The 23,486-nt window shown below is 49.0% G+C and overlaps 1 protein-coding gene across 3 annotated transcripts in view; it reads right to left on the bottom strand.

Annotated features, from left to right (window-relative positions):
• Positions 1-23,199, bottom strand: part of CLSTN2 (calsyntenin 2) — a 592,242-nt gene extending 569,043 nt beyond the window's left edge. For 2 of the 3 annotated variants that reach the window (XM_010976786.3, XM_064491596.1), the window contains exon 1: positions 22,892-23,196. In XM_010976786.3, the coding sequence (XP_010975088.3) occupies positions 22,892-23,003 (112 nt within the window). In that variant the 5' untranslated portion in view covers positions 23,004-23,196. Of the gene's footprint in view, positions 1-22,891 lie in introns of all 3 variants that reach the window. The other variant, XM_064491598.1, reaches the window with a different exon arrangement.
• Between the last annotated feature and the right edge of the window lie 287 nt (positions 23,200-23,486).

The raw sequence follows: 23,486 nt of genomic DNA, 5'->3' as shown, positions 1-23,486 counted from the left end.
AGGCTTGCGTGAACTCTATTTGAGGTATATATAGGTTCGAGTCAGGACACAGTTGTGGGAGGAGAAAGAAAAGTCATAGAAAAGTCCCCGATGACGAGACTTGATCTCTCTCCATCACCGGAGATATGGGATGGAGGCTGTGGGTAGGCAGAAGGTGAGGGCACCGCAGGTCCTTCAGGGAGAGGGAGTGGTGCTCCATGGAGGGGGAAAGACCTGGTTCCTTCTCGGAGCTCTAAGTGCCAGATCCTGACCAGAGCTGAGGCTGGAGAGCTGGGCGGCCCCAAGGCACGGAGGGCCTCCTGCTCAGAGCGGTCATCCCCTCCCCTCGTCACCTTCACCAGCCCTGACTCTCCAGCCTATTTCAATGCCCATGTTGCCCTCCTACCCAGAAGCATCATTAATATTTTAATCTGTCAGCCTGCTGGTTTCCCCATCAAAACTTAGACCTTCTTGTGTCTCTCCGATCGACAGCATTCACCGAAGTCCTCTGTACTCCAGCCTGCTCAACCAGGGAAAGGAGCTGGAGGTGCGGGGTCACGGCACAAGCAGACCCGGCCTGGGTGAGACGAAGTGTAGGAAGAGCAATATTCTAGTTCCTAAGGCAAAAGGACACTTACCAGCAAAGATAAATTACGGGATTTTTTTTTTTTAATTAAGATCTTGAGGTTTTCGGGGAATCTTATTACTGGTGATTGACAATCAGCATTGTGCTCAGGTATTTGTCATGTAAATTCTGCATCTATCCAGCAGCTTTAACCTGTCAGAGCCATTCATAATATTCTTTGGAGGGTTTTCTTTCTGTTTGCTTCATGGTTATTGCTTTTAACCTGAAAACAGGAAAAAAAAGAAAAGAGAGAGGGAGGGTCCCATCCCTGTTCCGAATGGGACACCCCTTTAGTAGACCTTCGCCATTGCAACTTCAAAGCCAATACGTCAACAATAAACAAGAGTAAAATTTCCTTTGGAGACTAGGACATGAACAACAATGCCTTCCCTGCTCTCAGCTCACTAGAGCCCAGCTGGTGGGGCTCACGAGACAGAGGAGGGATGGGGGCCTCTCCGCCTGGCCCCAGTGCCACTTTCTGAGGGACTCCCAAGCGCCCAGGCGGGGGATGTAAGAGAAGAAGACGTACTCTTGCTCTCAGTGAGAACAATATGGCATCAGGGGAGAAGATTAATGCACGATAAATAGAGAACAAAATACGGAAAGGTGTCACCGAGAGAGAGGCTGCCTACCGGAGCGATACTAAGAGCACAGACTCAAGTCACAGATGTGGCTTCAGGTCCCAAGACCTTCACTTACGGACTTACTAAGAGCTCGCGGGGAGTCTGATTCTTCAACTATCAAATGGGGACGTTATCAGGCCCACCTCACAGAGTCCCTGTGAAGATGACCTGAGCTGATGGGTGTAAAGTCTCCAGGACGGGGTAACTATGCTCAGGGTCTGACCACGCCACCACCCCCTTTCCCTCCAGCCTTTGGGTCACACCTTTGTTGGGGACCCATCTTTCCTCTAGAGGTCCCACTGTGCATGCTGCCCGCCTCCTGGCATGTGCTCTCGGCCTGCTGCCCAGGAAATGAGTGTCCTCCATCCTTTCTCTCTCGAGGCATCAGAGAGTAGAGACCACTCCAGCTAAGGCCAAGGTCAAGGATAAATAGAGTCAAGGAGAAAATGCAAGTCATCCTCTAGCAAGAAAGACCCCCGAGGTGAGCAGGGTCTGCTCCCAGATGTCCTAGGAGGGGGATCCTCCAACTGGGCCCACAAGAGGCCTTGCAGCAAGAAGTACGAACATCCTGAGGTCTTCATGCAAGGAGGAGGCTGAACCACACGCAGAGGCCACGTGCAGCCTCCGGTCAGCAGCCCCAGTGGAGCACAGTCCTTGAGTCATCCCAGCCCAGGCATCAGACATGGGGGTGAAGAAGCTTCCAGATAATCCCAGCCAACCCCCGATCACTCAAGGCCACAGGCATCACAGAGCAGGGACAACTCATCCTCCCGCCCGTCTGTCTAAATGCCCGAGCCACAGGCTCCGTGAGCATAAGAAAATGGTTGCTGCTTTACATTGAGAAGTGGGGGGGTGGTTTGCTCGGTAGCAATAGATAACCAGAACCGCCGCGTCTTTGATGCCAAGTTTTTTACATCCTTGGGCTTACTTTATCTTTCTAACAGTGTCTTGAGATAGGATTTAATACACTCACCTGAAAGATGAGAAATCTGACTCTCAGAGAAGTTATGTAACTTTTTCAAGATACCACAGCTTCTCAGTGGAATAATCAGGACCCACACACTGAATCAAGATTCATGTGCCATTCACACACCAAGCATCAGTCAGCCACCCCGAATTAAGAGAACTTTTAAAATAAATCAGGTGTTGTCCTCAGTACCTGAAATGGCCTATTTACATATATTTTATATGCTGATAACACTCACCTCTGAAATAAAGTCATTTGGCTGTCAAAAAAATTTTAAGAATACCAAATCCTAGCCACCAGAGCTGGGCCATGTGACTGAAGCTAAGCTGGACTAATTCACCTCAGCCCGCTCAGCTGACAGTGGCTCGGCGCACTAAGTCTCTCAGAGAAAGGGCAGAATTTGTACCTGTGGGATTTTTCACTGCCTCACCTGAAATGACAGAAGGGCTATAGTAACTCAGACGCCTCGGTAAACTGGGGTGGGTGGAGGGGAGAGATTTCCAGTTCCCCCGATGTTCCCACACCAGTGAAGGAAGCACTGCAGACAGAGGTAACTGCTTTGCAAATTCACTTATAGGTGCTTTGGGAAAATGCTGAAAATAGACACTGGAGAAATCTGGCTGCGATCAGAGGCACCAGATGTGGTCCCAGACACGTGGATGATGTATGCTGGAGGCATCAGCCTAATTTAACACATTCCCCCACCCCGGGGGTTGGGGGGGGCAGGCACCTACTTCAGTCCAGATCTTGAGGAAGGAGCTAGGGCAACCCTGCCCTCAAGGGACCTTCAGAGTTCTGGGCCCCAAGGAACAGTCCCTCAGCCCCAACAGGCCCGGGGCTGCAGGGCTGCAGGACCCTGCACAGTGCCTTGTTTCAGGCAAGCCCTCTCAGCCAGGGTGGGTGTGAAGGCCAGGATAAGGGCCCCACAGAAGGTCTCCAAGTTCAGCAAAGGGAGACACCTGTCACAGGTATCAGAGTCCTCCAAATGCCCTGCAAGATGTCACAGCTGCCAAGCGAGTCTGAATATGCAAAGGTATTCCAGCATTCAGATCCCGAAATATCAGGTTTCCTATAGAGAGGGGCAGCATGAGAGCCCAGGGATAGTGCATGTGCTCTCTATAAAATACTTTGTCTTGTTTGCTCCTTCTATCTGTTTGGGCTCCCTTGGGAGCAGGCCCCACCTGAGACAAGGATTTGAGTGCAGGTGTTTTATCTGGGAGGTGATCTCAGGAAAGACCAGCAGAGGAAAGGGTAAGTGACTCAGGAACAAAGGGTGGAAACTGTGGGTGAATAGAGGCCAGACCTGGGGGGACCCCTAGAGGACTATGTAAAAGGCTGCGATGTTCTCCCACCTGAGGGACGAGGGAGTGGGGGTACTGATCCACCAACTCCTGTCAGTCATGGGTGTAGGACCTGGGGGTGTTAATTCCCTAGGTCTTCTGACCTGGCACACACACACAGGCAGAGAGGGCTCTCATGGCCAGAGAGAGCTCACAAACAAAGGGCCACTAGTGCCAGAAGTTGGGCCAGAATCCATGAAAATAGCAGGAGCAGAGGGAAGGTGGGCAGGGCACCCTCTATGGCCACACAAATCCCCCCAAACACACACACCCTCATGGCTACTGACTAATCTCTATCCAGGCTGCATCGTATTGAGTCTGCTGACAATGTATGCTGGAGAGGGGGTCAAGACCTGCTATAAGGCCAACCTGGAGTTCACATCCACTCTGGGGAGGAGGCCTCTAATTCTAAGCCACTGGTAGCAGGTGCCACCTAGCTGGATAGCTGTTCTATTTCCCTAGTCCAGCAGAACAGGGTAGATGGGGAAAAGAGCCGGCCCCTCCCCTTCTTTGAGGGATTATAGGTAGAAGAGAGATCTGGTTTTATGACCACTCTCTGGTGTAGAGAGGTCTGCCCTTGAGCCTCCTGGCAAAAAAAAAAAAAAAAAAAAAAAAAGAGGTGGGGCGAATAGGCATGAGAGCTCTAATGGGGGTATTAGAAATATTTTAAAACTGATTTATGATGACAGTTGCACCATTTGGTAAATTTATTCTGAAGATCACTGAAATGTATACTTGAAATAGGTGATTTTTATGATGTATAAAATTTGCCTCCATTGGTTACAAAAATTGTGGTTTTTTAATAAATAAATAAATAAAAATTTAAAAACCACAGTATTCCACTGCATCCTAGGACTGCCTGAGTGTAACCCCTGACCTTAATTGCTGCCTGAGAGTGGCGTATCGGGGACTTGAGAGACTCCATCTAGGGCATTTTTTCCCTTGGAGAGTGAGCCGATGCTGAAATAAGAAACAAACATAGAGAAGTTCTGAAGCATCCTGAAATGCCCACAAGATACTAGAACGCCATGCCGCGGACATCTGTTTCACTCCCCAAATCTTGTCAGAAACACTTTTGTCTGGCTGTTAGAGGTATTTCGTACAACCTCAGGCTTTTCCTGCCATGATTTCCCCTTTCCCAAGTTCAGCTATTTCAGATGACTCAGGATGTAAATTTCCCAAGAAGTTAAAAAAGATTCCACTTTCTAAAAAAATCCCCAAGGAACCCGTGTAGGGAGGGATAAACCAAAGCAGTCTCGTCTCGGAGGAGGAGGCATTTTAGTTTGCTAAGTTGGAAGGGTGGGCGTGAGAACCTTCCCTCCCACCCAAGCCTCCTCCTTATTCCACACAAGCTGGGTCTGTTTGGGAGTTTGCAGGGAAAGCGCTTTTAAATGCGAGGCCCATCGTCCATTATAATTGAAAATATGGTGACGCATAAGAGATTATGTTGATTTTAGAATCAGAATGTCAACCGGGTCTTCTCATTTCCGAAATACATACATCCCTGAGAGCCCTGAAGTTACTGTTGAGCTGAAATTTTTATAAACTCAACCCCAAGTCAAATATTATAGAACTACCAAATGTCACTGAACTACTTATTAAGGGGATATACCATTTCCCATTAAATCAAAATATTAAAATGCACTTTCATCTCAAAATTGCTGAACTCTCGTTGGCAATTCAGTCTCTCTTAGTAACACCTCAAGCTTATGTGAAGGGAGAAAAAACAAACAGAACTTAAGGATTAATTACAAAATACAAACCCTCATTCCTCTAAATTATCAATGAGAACACTAAGGAAGAATTTCCTACCCAAGAGAACAGTGTTTTATCTCTGAAATATCAGTATTGACCATAATAAATAATATAGCCAGTTTGTTAGCATTTACTCCATCTGGATATAAACATAAAATGCTGTTTTTTTTGCCCCCCACAGGACTGGGCCACGTTCTCCCTTCTCAGTGGACGACAACTGCCTTAAAGATAGTCCTGCCCAATTCTACAGCTTTTCATTCTATTACTTAGAGTCAATCCAATTCATTTTTAAACTCCAGTCTCCTATCTGATCCAAAGATCTGCTCCTCCCACAAAGGCAAAGCACTCCAAAGTCTCCTGAAGGAGGGGCCCAGTGTGGTCTGCTCTCTCCCCGTCACCTCCACCCTATTCTTCTGCTTGTGAAAGAGAGAAGCAAGAGAGGAGAAAGCAAGCCACGTCTCCATACTTAACCAGGCAAAGGTGTGGTCCTCTCTTCCGCTGATCTAAGTGATGCTCCAGCACATGGCTTATGGGCTCAATGTGGTCTTCCAACCTGCCCCCAGGAACGCCTTATTCTTCAGGTGTGAAATAGGACAATCTCTTTCAGCTGTCCACCAGCTGGTGGCATTTTCCCTTTTACCCCAGAAGGTCCCCAGAAAGACTACAGTTTCAGAATCTGTCTACCTTTCAAGGCAATTTCACCTGCAAGTACATATAGGATCCAGCTTTGGTACCTCTTAGAAGCAGGAACTTAGGAGTCAGGGTGTGTGTGTGTGTGTGTGTGCGCGTGTGTGTGCGCGTGCATGCGTGTGCATGTGTAAGCATTGGGGGTGTATCCTCCAGGCACCTCTCAGCCTGAGCATCCCCCAGCACACCATCTAGAGTGCCATAGTTCTCTTCCTTATACTAATGGCACTCAAATGAGTCAGCCAAATAGTCTTTGTGTAGCTTTAATAAACCCCAAGTTTCTCAGGAATGCAATCATCCTTTGAATTAAGGCCAGAGTGTACTTTGTCTTGTTCAGAACTTCACCGGAAGTATTTCATTTCTTAACAGCACCCCAAGACTGACCGTGATATTTGATCTGATGATATAAACACATTGATCCACCTGCATTTGTCACTGTGGAATTGAGCAAGCATCTCATTCACTACTTCCTCTAGTATAGTTGGGCGCAAGCATTACCTGCCATTTTATTGTACATTATTTTCCTTTTAGTTCCTGTATATTTCAGTTAAGGCATTACACTGATTTGTTATGGTACATATACAAGCAAGCAATAACATCGGCAAATTTCATTTCAGGATAATAGTGGGGGCACTACAAAATATTTGCTGTGAAAAGGAACCAGTGGTACTGAAGAAATGCAAACTGGTGGTCTAGATTCATGATCCTTTCTGTTTATTTCTCTGTTGTGAACCCTGAGCCTTCAGCCAAACCCTGTTGGGCCCAAGCTCTAGCCTTGATACCTAAAGGGAAATGTTGTTCCCACTTGAGCCAGAGTTACGGGAAGCAGGCAGCTCTGTCCTGTCAGGGCCACTGCCCCAGCCCAGGTAGGGAGCAGCAGCATAATCTACAGGAAAACTCCTGCCTCAAGGAGAAGGGGGGCTTTAGGGTCAGAGACAGGGTTGTTTGCCACCAGCCCCACATCCCCCTGCAGAGCGCACAACCCCCAGAAGCCTCCCTCCCAACACCAGCCTCAGAAGTTCTGGCTTTGGGTTTGGATGGAGGTGATGTTTCCCTGTGCACAGTGTCAAAGCTTTAACACTCAGAGCTGAACCAGCATCTCCTTAGATCCAGAAGTAAATGTTTTGACTTTGAAGGATGCCCATTTGCTCATTTTGGGGGGACTATGTACACAGTCTGGGAATCTCAGAGCAGCCAGAAGTCGGCACCTGTTTCTGCCCACCTGTGTCCCTAGCTGGGGTGGGAGAGCTCCAAGAGCCTCATCACATGTGGTCATCTCACTCCAACTGATAACAAAGCTGTTCCAGCTAAAAATCTCATCCTTGCTTCTTCATCTACATGCGATATCACAAGCTGTAAATCACTTTTTCCTTATTTTATTTTATTTTATTTTATTTTATTTTATTTTATTTTATTTTATTTTATTTTATTTTATTGTTTTTGCAAATCACTTTTAATGACTTGTTTGGAAAAGGAGACATGCTTTAGACAAGTAGAATTTCTACAATCTGGGGTTGAAGTGGATGCAAGGAGGATCTGCAGAAAGACCGGGGTGAGTGAACCCAGCAGAGCATTAGACCCGCAACAACCGATGGTTACAATTTAGTTCTCATCAGCGCTGTGACAGAAGATGTTCTCCCAAATAGGTGGTATTCAGTGCTACAGATTAAAGAGGGAGCTTGTGACTAGGCTTTTTTATTGATGGGAAAGTTAATTTACATTAATTATCCCGGAAGGATGTACACTCAGGAAATGGCCCCAGAAATCATCAGCCTCAGAGGTTCAAGGCCCTGAGCCATCTAACCTCCCAGTCCCTAACTTGTCTCACCCACAACGTGTCATGTGCCCCCAGCCTGGCTCCATCTCCCCATCTCTAAATGCTCCAGCTCATGATAGCCAGCGCCCAGCCCACGATGCTGACCTTCCTAACTGAATCCTCCTACTCCACAAGCCCTACTCTGGTGGGCTTGCACTGGGAAGATGGGCACTGGGGACCCAGGGGGATAAAGGAGAAAGAGGAATCAAGGGAAACTCCATCCCATCCCCACAAGGCAATAAGCTGGGTTCTAGGGAACTCCAGCCATCCCACACCCTGGGCGAGACCCTGTGCGAGACCCTAACCTTCTGGGGACACAGAATGAGGATGTCACAGACTCTGACCTCAACGGTCAGACAGGTTAAAAAAAAAAAAAGGATCAGGCAGTTTAGTGAGGATCCAGCAGGTGGGCAGGGGGCAAGCTGGTAAGCTGCACCATAGAGGTCCATATATGAGCCATGGAATGGCGGCAGTGGGTAAAAATACCTCTTGGGGCTGCCCAAGGATGGATCCCAGAAGAGGCTGCCAGGCAAGGCAAAAGCAGAAGGGGCAGGAGCTGGATGTGCAGAGTCACAAGAAGGCCCAAACAGCCGGGAACGGGGATCCTTCATGAGTCAGGGTGAAGCATGAGGATGAAGCGTGGAGAGAGGATTCGCTCATTCGGTGGCTCGGGCACTGTGCTGAGTGCTGGGCTCTGCTTACATGAGCTCACCTTCAAGCCCAGTGACACGTGGGCAACAACTAAGGGCCTTCTGTGATACGCCAAGGACTTTATCCTGAAATGAAGCAACACAGAGGAATTCTGAGCAGGGAGTGACCAATGGAGTGTGTGTGTTTGGAAGTTCCACCAAGGGTTGCGTAGCATTGGATTGAAGAGGGATCAGCCCATCAGCTGGTGGGGTGAAGAGGTATAGTCAGGCAAGGGGAATCCAAGCGACCACATGCTCTCTGAGCAGGGAGGCCCCTGCCTCTGCATCCCTGGTCCCCTGCACTGAGCTGGCTGCAGTAGAAAGACAAGAGTCAGGGGTATAGAGCCTGCCACAAGAAGCAAGGACCAGAAACAAGAATATCCCAGGACGCTGAAGAACACACTCAGAACAAGAGACAGAGCAGGACCAGTGTCCTACAGACTGCTGAGTCAGGCGTGCTGGGCGCCGCTCCGGAGAAGCCCTGCCCTGCCTTTAAGCAGATGCCATCAAGCTGGAGAACCACGTGCGTCCTTGTGGTTAACGGAGGAGACATGCTGAGCTGGGTGTCCGTATCCAGGCAGTGCTTCTGTGGCTGGGTCTGAGCACCGCCAGTCTGCACACCCAAGGCTCTTGCACTACAGTGGACGGCGATCCCCTCCCCCTTGCCTCTTGGGATGCCTCCTTAGATGCTCAGGTGGCTTGGCTGAGGATTACAGGGCTCAAGGTCCCCAGAAATCAAGGCTGCTTTGGTTCTGGGGACAGAGGTTGTCCAAGTGCACATCTGCACCCACAGCCACAGAAGACATCCACACCAATAACTAGGTTGTCTCAATGTCAGGACCCAAGAGTGAAAAGACACTCAGGACCCACCAGAGCCAGCAGTCAGCAGGAGCAGAAGCCCAGCTTCCTAAGGATCTATAGTCAGCCACTGCCAGCTTTTAGATGACAGTAGGTGCCTCACATAGACTCAACCCTGGAGGACCTCCACAATTTGGGCACAGGAGCTAATACCATTCTAATATGGGTTGAATGTCATGACAGAGACCCATCTGTCTCATACGCCCCCCCCAATGCCTTCCAGACAGCTTGTCATGTTGCCCAAAATGCCACCAGTGTGCAAAGGCTTAACCCTATGGGTTGAGCAGTGCCCTCTCTTTCTAAATGCAAACATGGCCAAATGAGATCATGCATCGTGTCCCTTTACCTTAGTTTACAGAGAAGTCAGAGTGTTTCCTCTCTGATAAGAAGACAGAAGTAGAGGACTAGGGCACCGTGTCCTGTAGACTTGAGGCAGGGGCAGCTCCAGATTTCCTCAAATGGAGCCCATTTGGTTGTAAGTGCGAATGAGGTGACTTGTTTCAAAGCTGTGGCTGCCTAGAGAGCCCTCCATCTTCCGTAAGATTAGGTGACTCTGATCAATAGAAGTAGCAAAGTTTTCTCAAGAAGCTTCTAATCACATTTCCCATTGGACAGAGAAAACAAATTGTGAGAGCAGGATGATGACGATTCTCACCATTATTAGTAGCATTTTAAGGAGTGACTTCCAGGGAGCAGCCACACCCCACCTCCCAAAGGTCTTGAGAGAGATCCTGGAGGAAACAGGGGAGCAGGAAGAGACACTGCATGAGGGGAGACAGTGGATGAGAAGGAAGCTGAAGGTGGCCCAGCAGTTCAGTCAGCCCTTCCCTTCTCCCTCGTGAGCTCCGGGACAAGAGATGGGACACATCTAAAAGGAAAACTCCACCTTCAAGCCAAGATTCTTGGCTGGTCTGACCTGAGTTCCTTCACATAAGAGGACTGGAATGTAACTACTGGGAGACTAGGGTAAATAGGAGGCAGGGGGTTGCTCAAGAGGAAAAAGATGCAAGTTCCAGTTTTAAAAAAAAATGCCTTCCTCATGACCGCTAATGAAAAGAAGAGTAAATCACCAAAACATCTTAAACATCATTTTAAAATTAATAAACAAGATACAAGCATCTTGATATTTCTGACGATGATGCAATAAAGTCAAAAGAATTGGTTTTCTTTTGGAGAAAAAAATAACCAACAAAAAGAAAGTGAAATCTAGGTCTTGAATGTGGAATTCTTTTTACTCTGATTATAAATGCTTTTAGGCTTTTCTCCTGCTCCAAAGGACCGCACACCTTCCTACAAACAAACAAAAACACACAAGAAAGGGAGAGGAAGGAAGGGAGGGAGGGAGGGAGGGAGGAAGGAAGGAAGGAAAGAAGGAAGGAAGGAAGGAAGGAAGGAAGGAAGGAAGGAAGGAAGGAAGGAAGGAAGGAAGGAAGGAAGGAAGGAAGGAAGGAAAGAAGGAAGGAAGGAAGGAACGAAGGAAGGAAGGAAACTCTTAAAATACCATGAACTGCAAACTCAGTATTTTCTCTCATTCCCCAGCATTTCTGTGAGTCTCCTGAGTGTGATGGCTTGTCTTTTAGTTCTTGGCTCTAAGCCCTGATTCTTAAGCCCTCCCATACAGGGTCTGGAAGAAAGAATTTGGAGCATTCTGCAGCAGACAAGGGTGCCAGAAGTGCTGGCAGAGCACACCGAACTGAGATTCCAGGACTGTGTGGGCTTAAACTGTCCTTACCTGACGACTTGGAACATCAGAGTAAGTGGTCTTCTAACTCCAGAAGCAGAGAAGACTCCCCACCTTCCCAAACTGTTCTCCTACATCCTAGTTCACGTCTAAATACTAGGGATGTGCTCCTTTGGGTTAACATTACCCTTGGTAGGTTTGGAACCATCACCTACAGGGCAGACTATTATCTGAAACACACTGCATTTCAAAGGGTTTGTGGAATATACTGAACATCTGTCCCTAGGAGAGCACCTGTGGGTTGGAGAACTTGAAGGAGCAGAAAGAGTTGCAAAAATAAACATTCAGAAACTCAAACCACTAAACACACATCCAATCAAGCTAGAGAAATTCTTACGGGGTCTCCTCCCCTGATTCTTCATAAGCTTCTGTAATGAAAAGCCTGCCTTCCTGTCCCCTGGGCGCACGTGCCAGGGGGCAATGACAGTAAGTCTTGCAAACAGGCATGGCTCCCAAAGGAGACCAACCAGGCGTTCCTGGGGACAAGCTGCTGGAGAAGCCCCATCCCTCACTCAGGAAACTCCTTGAGAAGCAGGCTTCCAGCTAGATGGGGAGCAACTCCTTCCTCTCTCAGGGCTTCACTCTCCATCCCAGCAGGTAAAGGGACAGCGGTCTCGGCCCCCATTTCAGGCAGGCCCCAACAGAGACCCCAGATGAAGACGTAAGGCCCCATCCCCATCTCCCTGGCCCTCCGTGTTTTTTCTCCGGTCAGCCTCCAAAGGGCTTGTTCACCGGCTTGTTCTCAGTGTCCAGACGGTCAAGTGCAGGGAGGGAAAGGAGGAGCAGCCGGCCCAGAGGAAGAGGACCCTCTGGAAACGCCAGTGGAGCACTGAGCACCCATCACCCACACTCACTTGGGGATGCCCTGCCCACAGCCAGACCCAGGGCTGCCGGGGTACATTCTGTGAAATGAAGCAGACGTTTCCTTAAAGCACTGGGCCTGAGCATCGGGTAGTGTTTCCTGACAGCACGAGGGAGCCTGTCTCCCCACCTGTGTTCTCCAGCTACAGAAGTCCAGGGTAAACCGTCCTGCTGCAGAGAAAGTCGTAAATAATGCATCTTAAGACCCAGACTTCAATATTTTTGAAGGGTTTCATTTCTCCTCCCTTCCAACTTTGATATATGTACTTACTTAATAAGGGTCTGGGGAGGGTTAATTGAATTAATATATGTAAAGTGCTTAGAGTTTGAAGAGAATACGCAATATAAATGGAAGTGTCACTAAAAAGGTTAATCGAATTTACATCTAACACTTTCAGTTCATGGTGTTAATGAACTATATCCTTTTAGAGAGTGATTAATTTATAGAAATGTGATTATTTGTCCTAATGCTATATATGGGTTGGCTTCTCCTATTTCTGTAGCTAACTTTATAGGAGAATTCAGCATTTTATAAATTAAAATAATAAATCAAATACCCCCATAATGGTTATATTTCATTAATTATAAGGAGACATGAATTAGATTAACATTTATCTGTTTTAATTAATTTGCTGCAATGCAGTTATCCATGCAAATTGGAAAACGACACATCAACTTGACATAATATTAACAGTTTTGACTGGTTCTTCCCTGAAAATTTATGTCCCTGCAGCTGCTGCCTCCCTGGTGTAACCACGGTGACCACCCCCCCGTGTGACACACACAGGCCTTATATCAAAGGACTGGGAAGGGCTTTAATGCTAAATTCAGGCTTCTCCTGAAAATATCATTAATTAAATTGGTAAGACAGTATAAACCCAGAAGGATGTAGTGTTTTGTTTGGGGGGTTTGAGTCCTGAATTCTCCAAACAAATTTCTTACATCTGATTGCCTTATTTTCTTAGGGACTTTATCCTTCCAAAGGCGTTCAGAGCCGCTTGCACATGAATACTCAGAACTTTCTTGAGCAGAGGAGGGAGGTGCCCCCGTGTCCTTTCTGCTTGGGGAAAAGCAGATCCCAGAGGGCAGAGTGATTTGCCCCGAGACTCACACTCATCAGTGGATCCAAGTCACGTGACCTGGAGACCATGCCTTTTCTTCCTTCTCCACCACAATTTCCTTGTCAGATTTCTTTGAAAACTGCAGATTTGTTTAACTATATAATACAACAGACATCACAGAAATGCAGCGACAGAAAGTCACAAAAATGATGTGTGGTATTTTTTTTTAAATCAGCAAAATTTAAGTTAAATTTCAGCTAATTAAGCATTTTTAGAAGCAATGACAGTGGCATCTGTGGCTTTTCTCAGTGACAGTTCCTGTGGCCTCTGCTGGACCTGACTCCTTCCCACATTTTGTTCTCCCAGCTCATCTGCAGAACTGAGTGTTTCCAACCTTTACAAAATGAATGCTGTAATTGGTTTGGAAGGAGAGTCAGCTACCTAAAGGGGAGAGGTCCAATGTGTAGTTCTTACCAGTGACCAAAGGCAGGGAGTGGCCCTGACTGGGAGAAGTGTGCAAGGGCAGCAGCGTGGGTGGCATCGTCCTGGCATACAGCCACTCCCTCAACACCCAGCCTTCACTCTGGACCTTGGATAGTGCTGGGCACTGGTCCCACAGAGGTAAGCAGGATGCTTCCCCCTTAAGGGGCTCACAGTCTGCCTGGGGAGACAGAGAGACAACAGGCACTTTGATGGGGGCAACTAGAGGTGGTGAAATAAAAAGGGACAAGGCCCCCACCCCAGGAGCAACCCGTGCAAAGAAATGAAGCATTCCCTAGGGAACTGTCAGCCATCGGGATGGGGTTGGGGTGCCCTTCTCAACCTTGGCTGGGCTTCAGAAACACCTGAGAGCTTTAGACAAAATCCCAGGTCCTAGCCTAGAGTGATGACATCAGCATCTCTGCAGGTGGGGTCTAGACATCCATGTTATTTTAAGTTTCTCAAGTGGATTGACTGTGCATCCAGAGTTGAATCACTGACACAGTGGATAAGAGAGTAGTCTCCAAAACTGGACCTTGTCCGTTCTAATCCCAGCTCTACTGTTTTGCTAGGTGAGTGAACTGGGTAAATAGCTTAACCTGCCTGGCCTCAGTTTCCTCACCTGTACAACGGGGATAGTAAAAGCACACACCAGACTGAGCAGCTGAAGGGTTGAATGAGGATTTTTTTAAGTATACTTGATTTACAATGTTGTGTTAGTTTCAGGTGTGCAGCATGGTGATTCAGTTACTTATATACATATATACGTACTTTTTCAGATTCTTTTCCATCATAGGTTATTACAAGATATTGCATATAGTTCCCTGCACTATACAGTAGGTCCTTGTTGTTTATCTATTTCCTATGCAGTAGTGTATACCTGTTAATCCCAGGCTCCTAATTTATCCTTCCTTCTTCTGCCCCCCAAATGAGTATTAATATCTATAAAGCACTCAGAACAGCACCTGGCACACAGTAAGGTCTTGATAGATGACAGTACTTACTACCTGGAATCTACTGGAAAGTTCACCAAGGGAAGAGGAGGCCAGATGAGAAGTGAGGGGAAAAAATCATCAACAGACTTTTATGTGAGGTTGGAGAGTTTGGATCTGTCTTGAGATGGCTGGGATTTGTCATCAGGGATGAGGCTCTCTGTTCTAAGAAGGTAACTAAGCCCCTGAGCATCCTGGCTTCAGAGCAGGCTTGGGTTGCAAGGGCGAAGGCAGAAGTTCTCCGCAGTACTTGGTGCCCAGGCCTTTGCTCTATGAATGCCTGAGCCCCGTGAAGGGGTTAGGGTAGGGATGGGAGAGGGGGAAGGTGGGAGGAGGACTGGTTTCATCCAGGTGGCCTGTTCCAGCTCTGATCCCCACAGCACCCCCGGGGCAGTGGCTCCGAACTGTCATGTGAGGATTGGACTTCAGGCGCTGAAGCCCCAGTGGCAGCAAAGATTCTGCTGCCTGTGGAAGTAGTCAGCCTGGGACATCACGAGGCCATGCTTTTCAGACAAAGAGCATCACAAGGCGAACCTGTGAGGGGTGGAAACTGGAGGCAATTTCAAGAGTGTTACGCTATTCTCAAAATCCTGGGACCCTATCAGACCCTAGCATGGATGGTGAAGTTTGGAATTCATGATGACTGGGATGGAATTTCTCATGGGCCTGGTGGGACTGGGGCTCATGCCATCCATCCTGGCTGCAGTGTGAGGGATGGGATGAGGAAGAGATTTTGAATAAGGCAGTAGCAATGGGCATGGAGGGCAGTGGGAAGGCTCTAGGTCTTTATGGGCAGGGCAAACTGGACACGACGAGGGGTGGGTAATGACGGAAGAGGAGAGCTAGGAGTGCTGGAGGACTCCGGGCTCTGGCTTTGGTGAGTGTGTGGGTCTTTACCTTTCACCCAAATAGAGGCCACAGAGCCAGCAGCAGACTCCTGGAGGGAAGATGAGAGGCTGGGTTGGTGCTAGTGGGGCTGGTGGTGCCCCAGGGCATCCTAGAGGGACAGACATTGAGTGGACCTCTGAGCGGGGCTCAAGATGAGCTAGGAGAAAAGAGATGGCCCTGGTGAGGACTCATGTGAGCTAGGGACAAGCAAGGTCTTGAGAAAGTACTGGAGACAAGTGCCTGTTCTGAAGATTAGAAAAACCACCAAGGAGTGGCTTCAGGTGACATGACCCAAGATATCTCCCTGGTGCAGGATTAAAACCAACTGCAAGCAGCCTGACCCCTTGGTCTGATTCCCGGCTCTGCTGCTACATGCCCTACGGTGTTCATATACCAACCTATAAAATGGGTGTTTGTGAAAAAGACAATTGACATATATAAAATAGTGCAAAAGGTGGCCTTACAAGCAGTCAGATCGCTGCTACTCCACCTATGCCATCTCCTTCCACCCTTGCCACGCTCACCGTTCAGCATCCCCTCCTCATTCTCCCCAGGGACCGGGCTTCAAGTACATCTAATACACTTGTGAGTGTTTGTGGTAGCTACTTAAAAAAAAGGAGTCAGAGAAGGGCTATGTTTAACCCAAATGATGACGGCTGGGAGGTCTTCCTGGAGCAGGAGAGCCCTCCAAGCACGTCTAGGACCATGCAATGCAGACAGCTGCCCTTTCTGTTTGAGGCCAGGCAGATGGGAGGTGAGGAAGGCTTCCAGCTGCCTAGACAAGAAGAGAGAGGTCATGCTCATTCCTGATGGAGAAGTGAATCAGACAGTGAAGTGTCCCGAGAAGCTGGTTCTTTCAGCAATTTTGGAGTGAAATCCAAATGTTCTCAGAAAGTGACGAGATGCCTCCCGGGGCAGAAGAGTGTCTCTGGCCCCACTCAGAGCCTTCCTCGAGCAGACAACACATCACTCTGCCAGGAAAGCCCGTGCAGTGTGGGAAATCCACGTCTCCCACACTGTTCTGGGTTCAAATCTCAGTTCCACTGTCTCTAAGGTATGAGACCACGGGCAAGTTACTTTCCTTCTCTGGGCCTCAGTTTTCTCCTCTGTAAGGATGGGATAGTAATTCTACCCGCATCATAGGTAGATCAGACCAACTGGAGCTAGATCAAACCAACTGACACATGCAAAGTGCTTAAAATAGTGCCTGGCACTCAGTATGCATTCAGTAAACATCCACTCTTATTAGCTCTGTAATCTGTATGCACAAATACATTTGTCCAGGGCCGAGCTCCCTCCTCACTCCAGCCTGTGTACCAACCATAGGCATTCTTACCTTGCATTACCTGTCCTGCCGCCCCCACCATCTGCTTACCTAATGCCCACTCACCCATCAAGACCCTTTTCCTTTTCCCCATAAATCTTTCCTGGCTTCTCCTATCCTTGTCAATGTTTGCCTTTCCTACAAGACTTCTTTGGGATCTTTAATGCGCAATCTACCCTTTCCTCATAAGCTATCAAGTTCTCCAATAGCTTGTGTCATGTGTGACGCTTGCCCTAGACAGAGTGTGAGCTCTTTGATATCTGAAATTTGTTTTATCTTTTTGTTCCTCTCACAGAGAATAACAGGAGACTCAGAAATAGCTAGCTGTTGGCTGATAAGGCAGGAAGCACGTTTGGTTTGGCCTCTCACCCCAGGCATCCTCCTCTGACTAGTGCCCTCTCCTGCCTTCTGCCTGTTGCTCCCCCAAAGCTCACAGCCTGACTGTTGTGGATGTTTGTGTTCCCCCAGAATTCATATATTGAAACCCTACTCCCAATGTGATGGTATTAGAAGGCAGGGCCTCTGGGAGAACCTCTCCTTATAACCCAAATCACAGCACATTAGGATTAGAAGAGGTCATAAGGGTGGAACCCTCATGAATGGGATTAGTGCCTTTATAAGAGTCGAGAGAGAGCTTGCCTCCTCCCCCTGCACGCCACGCATAAGGGCACAGTAAGTCGGCAACCCAGAAGAGAGCTCTCACCAAAACCCAATCATGCTGGCACCCTGACCTTGGACTTCATCCTTTAGAACCGTAGAAATCAATGTCTGTTGCTTATAAGCCACCCAATCTACAGCATTTTTGTTACCATAGCCCCAGCTGATGAAGATGGTGAACTTCTGTTCTATTCCAGGCCAATGTCTTCAGCTCAGCACTCCTCCCCCAGCTCAGTCCTCTCATGGTCCATCCGCAAACCCACCATTCCAATGAAACCATTTCCACTGGGTCCCAACAGTGGTGGGCTAGCTAACAAATAATACAATAACCTTCTGTCTCAAGCTGTCATTTGGTTATCGCAGCTTCAGTTACCCCCTTTCCACAGAAACACGCATCATCCCCACAGAGGTTGCCGGTGTCTTAAGCAAAAAAAAAAAAAAAAAAAAAGCCTCTCTGCTTCCCGGGATAGCAGAGCTGGAAGGAAAAGCTCACTGGTCAGGGTTCTCCTTACAACCCAGATCACAGCAATAAAGCTCTTCTTCCAGAGACCAGTACCGCACACCTTCAGCACTGACACATAGGAACATGTATTTATATAGATAGCACGCAATCCTGAGTCCTTCCTCAGGACTGGCCCTGCATTAAGTGGCAGGGATTTGGAGATGAATGAGACAGGGGTCCTGGCCTCGAAGGCATTCAAAGAATCAGATGTTTTCACAATTCAAGCCAAATGTCTCTCTGTGCGTGTATGTCTTTATATATGATTACGTCCACACATATGCACATACAGAGAGAACAGAGTTTGAACAGAGGGAAGGTATGAACAAAGCTATTGAACTGCCAAGAGCTCAGTCAGAAAAGGAGAATGCCACCAAATTTCAGATGCTAGAACCAGTGTTTAAACCATCAGTAATTAGTCACTGTGTATTTAGTGCTGTTACAAGCCATGAACTAGGCTAAGTGATTTCTAAACACTATTCCTGACAACCACTTGGCAAGGTAGATCTTTGTATCCCCATTTTATAGATAAGGAAACTGAGGCACAAAGGGATTAACTAATTGGCCCAAGATTATGTAGCTAGGAATCAGCAGGGCCAGGATTGGAACCCAGGTTTGTCTGGCTACTAAGCCCAAATTTTACTTCCTATAGGACAAGAGAAAACATTTAAACTATCTATGCCAAGAAACAATAGGATCACAACAGCAAACAGGTGGATTCAGTAAGCCAGTCATTACTGACTGCTCAGCTCACATCCGGAGGCCAAGCAGCAGGGTGGCCTTGGAGATGCAGGGAGAATCAGGATGAGAGTCCAGCCCTCAGAGCTTACAGGGCAATGCTGGAGCCAGACAGGGAGCACAGGTGCCCCAGAGTGAGAGCCACAGCCTGAGGGACCAGCCTGGGGACCAGTCGGGGTAGGCTCCCAGGTGAGACCATGTCCACACCTGGTGGTGTCTTGAGTCACAGAAGAAATTAGGCTGAGGAAGGCAGCCTTCTAGCCTGAAGACATAGCCCAAAGGGCCCAGGGCAGGAGCAAGCACATCCTGGTCCAGGAACCACAGGTGCTTCCGGGTAAGTGTAGGTCAGAGTGCACCCTCTGGCGCAGGGCTGAGAGCTTTTTGCCATTTGCACTTTAGTTGTTGGGGAAGTAACTGTCACACTCCTAGGAGACACATGCTATTTCCCCAGAGGTGAAATGGGACAGTTATCATAACAATTCCATACCACCTTCAGCCCTGCAGGAGGTTCTGCGTGTGCACTTTGGAATATGTAAGGATGGTTTGTGAATCTGTGAGAGGGAGGATGCTTGAAGCAAGAACACAGGTTTCCATGGATGAGAGAAATGCCCACTCCTCTCACCTCCCAACAGGTCCCTTTAAACAACAGCCCTGGACTCCCCCTACCACAGGGGCTCCTGGGGATGTCAGAGATACAGTCGTCTTCCCTGTAGTCGAAGATCTGCCCTTCAAACCAAAGGGGAGACTATCTGATGAACTGTCAGGGGGCACTAGGCATGGTGACCCTTCTCATTCTCACGCCAGTGTCACATCCTCCACTGGAGGTCCTGGCAAGTCATTTACCCTCTCTCTGACTTAGTTTCTTCATCTGTGAAGCAGGCAACCAATACCAGCCCTGCGTAGGCTGTAAAATTTAGAGACAGATCAGGTAAAGGAATTATTAGCGCAGTGCCTGTTACACACTAAGGAGAGGTTCCACAATCTGCAATTACTACAAGTATATCATGCTATACAAATATACTGTTACAGTTCTGCTCTCTTACCTCCCTATGACCAAATGCTGCTCTCGCAAGCCCTCTTCCTACCCCCCATACCATAGTACTATGCTTGGCACAAACTCTGCCTGCTGTCATTCTCTTAAAATGTCCACATTAAAGACAAAAAATCTTGTCCAGCTAAATCAAATCTCTCAAAGAAAGGTAGTAGTGAAATGGGAATGGGACGGGGGGCGGTCTTCCTATATTTGCTAAGAATGCTCCAGGGCACTGAGCCAGGCTCTGGGCACACAGGGGGGCACCACCTCAGTTGTTACTGGTAGTCTATACTCAGGTACCATCCTGAACACCCTGTGCCTGGATGCTGAGAACTGAAAAAGGTTTGTGTACCAGGTCCTTAAGACCTGAGACCACTGATATGTCACCAAATGTAGCACAAATCTTAAGATGTTTGTCTACATTGTATTGCCTTTTTTCCTTCTGGATGTGACACATCATTCTCTGCTTCAGAGGCTCCTTGGGTCCACACAACACCTTCCTAGCTTTGCTCATAAAACATGTGCACAGAATCTGGTCTTTTCAAGGCATTCAGGAGATGCTTTGTTTGTCTGTTGTGAATAGCCAAGATACAGGAGAATAAAGGTAAGAGGTTATAATAACTGCCTAGCCACCGCATTATTTCTGAAGTTGGGATTATGTTTGCACCAAAAGTGCAGTGATTCTGTGAAAACCTCAAACAGTTCCTGGGGATTGGCTGCTCGGTTCCCTACCACAAGAAGTAAAAAACACAAAGGCAGAACCAGCTGTGTGCCACAAACACGACATCATACACCAGCCCAAGCCGGGAGGATGCGCTTCCAGACAGTTGTCTGGAGGGTGCATTGAAGTCAGCCAGGCAGCTCGACGCCACACTCCCAATTTTCCTCTACACATTAATACAGAATTGTATGGAAGAAGAAAGCTATAATTCGTTCAATCTTCTTTGCATGCCGTTCTGACTTTTCTCCTTTTTAGTGATGGGAATAATAACCACACGAACCTTAGAAACGGCCAAGTCGTTGCAGGATGTGTCATCCAGGAAGCATCCCTTCAGTATCTCCAGTGCTCCTCAGAGATGATGTGAAATTTGGAAACATAAAACGCATGTGCATTGTAACAAGGAAAGTAAGTCCTGTAAATACCAACTAAAGTGTCATAGTAAATGTCTCTGTTTTGATCAAATACTACACATTTGTCTTTAAAAAAAAAAAATGGAGCTGACAGCGCCCTTTGCCGCCCCCTACTGGGTGGAAAGGGAAAGGAAAAAAGAATGCGGTGGATTCAGACAGCAACTTACATTCCTCAGAGCCAATCAACTTTTTACATTAGAAAGACAAATGGGTTGTTTTCACCACGAAATGAATATGTTCTGAGTAGGGAAGATGAAAGTCTTGGTTAAAATGCACATAATTATTCATATAAAAGTGAATCATTGAGAGCCTGGATTTTTTTTTTTTTCTTCTCAATCTTTCTCTTATCTCTACCAAGCTTTCAATTTCTTCCTAGGAACTCAATGGTGCACACAAGCACACCAGGTCTTCTTCCTAAACGAGTTTTCCCCTTTCTTCATTTGCTGTGAGCAACACCCCCCTCCCCGTTTGTAGACATCTGCTCATACATACACCATTTGCTCTGCTACCAAACGACGGAAAAAATCTTCAAAAACATGTCATCTGCCTGTCTAACGAAGTGTCTATATATTGGGCAGGAAAGAAAAAGGTTTGGAAGTTCATTGTTTTTTATTCTTATTTTCACCAAAACAACAGTCTCTCGGACCAATCAGCGACTCCTTTCCACATTCGTTTACCTTTGCCACATGTTTGAGACATTTTCATAATCAGTTTTTCTTTGTCTTCCCCAAAAAGAAACTACCTCTCAAGGATACAGAGGTGGGGGAGGTGGCGGGGGTAGGGGTGGTGAATTGCTGAAAAGAAATAAGATGTGCTTATAAAATAATGTCACCAAAAACTAATGTCTCGTATTCTTCTCAATTGTATCACTCTCAAGTTGCGGGAGAGGAATTTCCGAGGTCCAGAGAAGGTCAACTGTCTGCCTCGCACTCTCCCCACCCACCAAGAGTAATTAAACATAGTATACATTCCCTCCTGAGCCACGGGTAAGTTACAGTTCAAAGGCAGCGTGCAAATCAGGTTGCCTTTAATAGTGGGCCTCTTAATCTACAAGCGCAAACTCCTCCGTCCTCTGATGAGGGTCAGACAACATGCCAGTGACCACGTTCCTCCCCCAGCTGGTTACCGGGAAGATTTGACCACAGAGCTTAAACCAAGCGCACGCCCTCCTAGTCAATTGCGCAGAGAATCAACAAGTTATCACTGAGCTGGGAGCTCCAGCCCAGAACAGCCACTGCTTCCGCAGCGTCGACCGCCACCCACCGCCACCCACCATAGTCTCTGCTCTACCCTGGCCTCTCCTCTCACGGTCCAGCAAGCACGTGACCCTCAGTTTCAGATCCGCCCTCCTGGCGTCCCGACCCCAGCGCTCCTCCCCGCGCTCCTAGGCAGCAGTCAAATTCCGTGGCTCGCCTAGCCAGCCTACAGTCTCCCGACAGCTCCAGGCGTTCACCAGGATCTTGCTTCCTCCCGCGCAGGAGGAGTGGGGAAGGTCAAGAACTCCAGACTAATAGGGTTGAGGGGACGGAGGTCACCAGATTCGGCGTCTCTGCGCTCGGGTACTGAAGCAGAGTCGGAGAGGCTGTGCGGAGCGTCACATCCCGCACTTCTTCCGGGCTCCATGGCCCACCCGTGGAGGGCGTGCGTTCCCAGGGGAGCCATAGCCGCCCTGGGGGAGCCTGAGGTCAGCCAAGAAGGCCTCCCCTGGAGCCCCTAAGTTTCCACCCCATCCTCTATCTGGGAGACGAGCCTGCTCCCCTCTTTGAAGGCTCTGCCGCTAATCCCTCCCTCCCAGCAAGAGCAGGCAACTGCCTCTCCGTGCCGCGCCAGCGCCCTGCTCCAGCCGTTCCCCGGCGGAAGCCACTATGCCCCCACTCCGGCGCAGACAGCCCCCAAAGTTGTCCGGACTCCCCAGACCTCGCCCTCTCCTCGGTCCCTGGAACCCTCCAAAGGGATGGACCAGCGTCCGCATGTGGAACCTCTCTGGTCCAGGGCGCTCACTTCGGGGATCCCGGGCGCACTGAGGTCGGGAAAGCTGTGGCGAGGGAGGTTGTGCAAATCCAGAGTCAGCCTGAGTCCCCACAGCTTGCACCCTAAGCTCTCCCTGCCTCCCTCCTCGGAGACGAGGAAACTTCCCCAGCACCCACCTTTAGCCGCGAGGAGGCGGCGCTGCGGGCTGCCCCCGCCGCCGCCGCCGCTGCCGCTCCCCACGCCCAGCGCCAGCAGGAGCGGCACCCAGCACAGCCTCCCAGTCAGCATCCTCGACACCGCCGCCGCCGCCGCCGCCGCCGCCGCCGCCACCGCCACTTCCAACGAGCTGCCGCCGCCGCCTACTCCCCGCGTCGGCTCGCCTCCCGCTGTCCGCCGGGCTGCGGGCAGCCTCGCCCTTCCGCTGGGTGCGTTTCGGGCGCCGCCGCGCTCGGCCTCCGGTGTCCGCCGCCGCGCCGCTCGCTCGCCAGCAGCAGCCGCGCTTACTGGCGCGGACCCCGAGCGGCTCCGGCGCTCACCCCGGGACGGCCCGTGACGTCACGGAAGGAGGGAGGTGGCTCCTGCATATTAATGAGACGCGGACACTGGCAGCGGCTTCTGCGCTCGCGGCTTCGCGGCCCCGACCCCCAACTTTCCTCCGCCGTCCTCGAGCTCCTGGGCGCTTCTGCTCCACTCCTCCTACTCCAGGCGGGACTCCGTTCCCAGAGGATCCGGGGAGCGGCTACCGGGAGCCCTCCGGCCCTGCGGCCCCGC

This window comes from Camelus dromedarius, chromosome 2 (assembly GCF_036321535.1).
Source record: "Camelus dromedarius isolate mCamDro1 chromosome 2, mCamDro1.pat, whole genome shotgun sequence".
NCBI classification, from domain to species: domain Eukaryota; kingdom Metazoa; phylum Chordata; class Mammalia; order Artiodactyla; family Camelidae; genus Camelus; species Camelus dromedarius.
The sequence above is the reverse complement of the archived record's forward strand: the minus strand, read 5'-3'. Positions and strand labels throughout refer to the sequence as shown.